Source organism: Perissodus microlepis, chromosome 12 (genome assembly GCF_051167445.1).
Source record: "Perissodus microlepis isolate ML-2025 ecotype Zambia chromosome 12, ASM5116744v1, whole genome shotgun sequence".
NCBI lineage: Eukaryota > Metazoa > Chordata > Actinopteri > Cichliformes > Cichlidae > Perissodus > Perissodus microlepis.
In genome coordinates this window covers 11,832,344-11,838,343 of record NC_140472.1, presented here as the reverse complement: position 1 = coordinate 11,838,343, position 6,000 = coordinate 11,832,344, and the positions used below count along the sequence as shown (strand labels likewise).

General features: G+C 37.8%; 1 protein-coding gene across 1 annotated transcript in view; it reads left to right on the top strand.

Annotated features, from left to right (window-relative positions):
* The first annotated feature begins 4,761 nt into the window (after nucleotides 1-4,761).
* mvb12bb (multivesicular body subunit 12Bb) overlaps nucleotides 4,762-6,000 on the top strand; it is a 32,831-nt gene continuing 31,592 nt past the window's right edge. The window contains exon 1 of the mRNA XM_084947134.1: nucleotides 4,762-4,866. Within this exon, the coding sequence (XP_084803260.1) occupies nucleotides 4,774-4,866 (93 nt within the window). The 5' untranslated portion in view covers nucleotides 4,762-4,773. The remainder of the gene's footprint in view (nucleotides 4,867-6,000) is intronic.

Sequence of the window (6,000 nt, the reverse complement as noted above, 5' to 3'; positions counted from 1 at the left end):
CTCTTAGACAAAGGACATTAGAGATGGAGCTTCCAGGCAGGAGGAAAAGAGAAGGTCTATGGCTTTAGTGAGAGAAGACATGCAGAAGGTGTGTCTGACATGAGGAGGATACAAGGAAATAGGGTGAGATGAAGACAGCAGATCCCTAAAGAGGAAGATGAAGGAGACTGAATAAGAGCCTGAGGATCATTGTAATTTAACATTGGTTTTCAGCTTTGCCCCTGAAGTACAAGGATATCTCTGGATTCTCTGATTCTTATAATGATATTAGATTCTTAATATCATTAACATAACAATAATGTTAGATTTAATCTTTTTCAATTTTCCTTGGACTAATGCTATTCCTAAATTGTTGGAATACTTGAAACAGTTGTTAAAAGAGTGGCGAACCCCTCCCTGTCTTTACTTGTGGAAGACTCGGCTTCTCTGTTTATACTCAGTCATGTTACAGACCTGCAGTTAATTAACCTAATTTGCAGTGAAATGTTCACCAGATGTTTGTTTTAGGATTAGATCACTTTTATGTGCTGTTAAAAAAACAAAACATGTGGCAGATATTGATTTCAAACTCAAACAGTTTTGATATTAAACTTATTAAATATGCTTTTTTTGTATTTTTCGAGTTAAGATTTGAAAGGATTTCCAAATGAATGTGTTCTGTTTTTACTGAGATACAGCAAACTTTGTCGGAAATAGCGCCGCGTTATCTAGAAGCATTTTAAGAAGTCTCCTCTTTTTATGGATGATTTGTTTTAAACTGCAAACATGAAGAATTAGTGAGTGAATCTGACAGTTCATACATTTTCAACTTGTGCAATTCAGTGCTTTGGCCAAGAAAACAGATGGCATAAATGGAAAATTAAATCACATTTGGAGAAGCCATCATGTTTCGGGAGGTTTTTTCCCAGCCAGGGCAGCAATGAGACTCGACCAAACTGACCTTTAATTAGAGAGAAGCATGATATCATGGAGCCATGCGAGGCTGTATTCTATGGGGATGCTCAGGGTAGGCTTCCTAAAGCTTGTTATTATAAGCTATTCAGGAGACACGTTTTTTTTTTTTTTTTTTTTTTTTTAAATGTGTAGAAAAGCAAGGAGGAGGGGGTTGAGGGTTATATATAAAATGAGACCTGCAGATTTCTACATAGCCCATAATGGGCTCATGCGGGTGACGGGGACGTTGGGGCGCAGTAGATTTCCCAAGTTGAGATAGGATATTATTACTCTCGGGGTGGCAACACAGAAATCTCCATCCCTGGTCCCTAGTCTAGTGTCAGCAAATTACTGAACACAGTGAATGACCTTTACACGTGGAAAAGAAAACCTTTGCTGTTTTTTTTCTTTAATCATTCAGGTGCAAAGTTATTCACCAAGGTATAATTTTAGTCCAGGGGCTCTTCTTTCATCCACTGATTACCACTCACGACTACAAGATTGTTACTAGAATGTGTGTGTGTGTGTGCGTGATATTTTGCTCATGATAAGATGATCCAGTATTTATGGGGTCAACTTTAAAGCGAGATGTGTCATAAAGTATACATGAAACAAAGCATGAACAGAGAAATCACAGTTTTAATGAACCTTTTCAAAATGCCAGCTGTAATGCTATGCGTCCTACACTGGCTGCTCCCCCACAGAAATCTGCCACAGCCATCATTCATCTTACCCCACAACCCTCAGCATGCAATGTGCCACACATTAAAACACTGTAAAAGCTGATGGTTTTCACAGTTAGCATGTGTTGCTGCTATCTCCAGACTCTCGATGAGTGTTTCATCACCTATTCCATAATTAGACCATTACTTTAGCAGGTGCACCTCTTCGCAGCTGGAGCATGTGTTGTTGTTTTGGGTTTTTTTTCCCCCTCCGTCTACTCTTTTCTCCCTACCAACACCTGAGATTTTATTTTATCAACTTCAGCACCACTGCAAATCTCTGCCCAAAACGAGCGCATTTCAGTAGGTTGTCAACACCTTGATGTGATAGCATGTGCTGGTGCGTGTGAGGTTGTTGGTGGTGATGATACGGGGTGTTACAGGGGCTTACAAAGTAGGAAAATCTTCTTCCGCTGTGTAAATTTCCTCACCGGAATTAATTGCAGCTCCAACTGACATTCAGTTAGCCACAGTTATCAGTGCTGTGTTGTATGACATGAAGAACACTGTTTGCAACATGCCAGGATCTTTACACTTATTTTATTCTGTCAGCCAGGCAAGACAAACTATTCTCCCCATTACAAACTCAAATGATGACTTAAAGGAGTAAAATCTGATAATCAGATATATTTGGAGGATCATGAAAGATGTTATGCGAATTATTCGAATTGTCATCGCACTGCATCGACAGTAAGATTTGAAACAAAATGTAAAAGGCAAACATTTTATTTTCTCTAGGTCTTTTATGTTCATTAAATGTTAATATACTGGATAGTGAGACAACCAACAAAGGGTTATAAAGGCAAGCGGTAATATTTTTGTCTGCATCCTTGGTAAAATCAACCACATGAATGGAGGTGTTAAAATGTTTTTTTGTTACATGGGGTGTCACTTTCCTCTGAAAGTCATCCCCTCTTCATAAATTTCAGAAGGAAAACCGATCGCCAATAAATACATCTCACTGCGTGTTACATTCGGCCAGCATATGGCACCATGTCATAGAGCAGAGCAACAAGTCTTTGATTTGAATACAGTACATTAGGATAATAGTCGCAGAATGAAATAATTTATTTGATTGGTATGGTGGGGGCAGAAATAATAAACTCGATGATGGGAAAGCATCTGCCGCCTGCTGGTGTTTTGGACAGTCTACAAAGAGGCTTTCAAGTTTTGCACTCAGAGAGACATGAACATCCTAATGTTACAGCTAAGTCAATACACTGGGCTTGGTCTTACTTTCATCTGATTACAGAAACGACATGTGACGATTAGAGAGACAACCAACTGCCAGGAGGCGTGACCTGTAGATATAGCCATGTAATGATAGCCATTTAGTGAAGCACAACCTAATTTAGTTACAACAGCTAAATTGGATCACGTAGGTTATTGCTAAAAAATACACCCTGGCATTGCAGGCCTTGAAATTCTTTGCATACTTTGTTCTTAATGTAAGTTTTTGTTTTGTTTTGTTTTTTTTAAGCAACTGATATCTAAGCCGTTTGCTGAATAAAATGTCCCATTTTGGAGTTTTTTATAGTTTAATTTGTTTATTTATTAATAAAACAATAAATCACAGGAAAAAAATTATTCTTGGAAGACCAAATATTGGACTGTAGTTAATAATTTCTTCCCTTGAACACCAGGAAGTATTTCCTTCCTACATGTTGCCATGTAAAGGCCAAAGTTCACAAAGTGGTAGTGATAACCGCGGGGGGAGACGTTTTAGCAGGTAAAAAAACAAAGGACTCTGGGTTTAGCTTCTGTGTCAGCTCACAGTTGAGTTTGTGGTGGGTTTCAAGTCTCCAGGTAATTTGTAAGACTGCTATATGGCAGGCGTTAGCGTTTTATAACACAAGATGCATGTTGGACGTTAACTAGAGCTGTCTTTGCGTCACACCCCTCTCGGTAAAGCAGTTGTAACTGGGCACTTGTAAATAAGCACTTTCGAGATGGATACAGGATAAAGCTAAAACTCTTTAAACCCTAGAAAAACCAGTAAGTATGCTAGCTAAACAGAAAGTTGTTTTTTTTTAGCCAAAGAACTGCTCTTAGCTTGTAAATATGACTGTCAGATACAGCATAAACCGCATTAGCGTCTTAATTTTATGAGCATAATGTTTCTAAATATGGTCCTTAACATAAGAATTATTGAAGTTTGTCACCTGTGACCTGACAGTTTAGCAATATGCAAAATGTTCGCAGGTAGACGTTTAAATAATTTGTAAGATTATTATTATAATATTATAATTCTCCATATAACTTACAACCACAAACTGGCTCTTCAGTAATATTAAGACTGTATACTATCTTGGATTTCATGGTGATTTTTGTCTTTGGAAATGAAATATCCTTGCAATGGTTTCTCTTTTTTTAGTTAATCTGCCTGGATAAGTTCTCCAGGCCTTGTTTTTGTGCCGGAAAAACAAAGCTCATTTTAAACAAATGAATGTTACAAAGAGATTCTTCAATCTATTAGCTAATTTGCTATCCTGTTTCATTTGAATAAGTACAGCTATCTAGCATTTGTTAAAGAGACAGCTGTTTTCTGGAGTAAAACCCCTAATTTGATCAGCTTAATTGCAATAGATTTTCTAAATATCAAGATTGAATGCAGCAACTTTGTCAGTTAGTACAAGAATGTTTTAAACCTAATCTAATAAAATTGTGCAAGGGAACCTTTTGTAAAGCCACTTACCCTGTAAGAGGCTTGCATACCCATTAGAAAAAAATTCCCTTAGACAGGAATAGATAGCAATTGATTGGGACTTCCTTGAAAATATGTGATCACTCCCCCTAATTTGTGATTTGGTGAAGTCATTGGGTAGTCTCCAAATGCTGTTTTGTCACTGGTCTCACTTGTCATTTGATCCTGGATTAGGCGGACACTTTTTCTTCTAGATCCTAATAAGCCTCATCAAGAAGTCAATATTGTGGCCATTTTAGCCAAGAAAGTCTGTGTGCATCCTCTGTGTAATGACTGCCAGAGGTGAAACACACACGCACGTGTGTGTGTGTGTGTGTGTGTGTATGTTTGTGTTTCACCTCTGCAGAAAGAACTGTTGATACCAATTGTACCAATTGTAATGGTACTCTTCTGCTTTTCTAACAGAGCATCGACATGTCTGAAGTCAGCAGCCAGTTTCCCATAGACCCCATCACTGCAGTTGGAGTAGTGTCTTCACCCAGCAAGGCCCCTGATGGCTACGATGTTGTGAGTACAAACATCCTGAGCACAGGTTTTATATATAAAAGACTGACGTACACCATGAAATCACCAATTGCATTCTGGAGGTTCAGTGTTAGCATTTTGCCTGCCACCATGATGTAAACCAGCTTATGCTGGCAAGCCTGGTTATTAAGCTGTATCCATAGTTTTCAGATGTCCAGATATTCGCTAATTAGTTCCAAGTAAAGAAGTCATTCACCAAAAACGGACTATTTTTATGGCTGTTCATATAATTAACATACACAAAACCAGTCTAATTAAAAATGATCCAAAAGGCGCCAACGATGAAAATACAGTTCTGAGTCAAATTAGCAGAGGTGACACCTAGCCACTTTTGTCAGTGGTAACCCCATATAGTTATTATGATGGGTATAATTACTTACAGTAACTGTAACTGTTTTTTGTACCACACCCATTAAGGTTCTGATTATTTTTACCCCATCAAAGGCTGATGGGGTATCGTCATTATCATGCTGGGTAGGTGGGTGGGTGGCCAGGTGGAGTGGACACCTAAATTTGTGAACATAATAACTCGAGAGCAAGGTGACTCATATTTCATATTTCATTACATCGACCTCAAGGTCAAAATATCCCATTTGTAATTTTTTTGAATTGAATTTTTTTTTTTTTGCCCTGATGATGCATTTAACATTTTAAAGTGTTTTTGTGATAGGACCAGAATCCAAATTGTTAATCAGTGATTGTTGTCATAATTGGAGATCTAATAAGATTTATTTTGCTTTCTGTACTGAGTTGCACATGTGACAGTTGAAAATGATTGTGTAGCATAATGCACACCCAGGCTGTTGGCACCCTTTCAAGGTGTTTTTGTAAGATCTGCTAGATGACTTATTCATAAAGTTTACTTTGATGATTAGACGGATTGCCATCGTTGGTTGCCACCAGTGTTGTAGACACACCAGAGGCAAAGGTTTAATGATGTTAGGTTTATCCCCATATAATTTAACTTTGTCCTCATGTTTTCTTTATATTCAAGTCTCACAGCGTCTTCACCATTAACAGAAATGTGAAGTAGTGCAGGGTAGGCTGCTTAATTAGATTTTTTTTGTAACTTAGTTTAAAGGGTAAAAAAAGAGAAGATAGTGCACAAGTTTATCA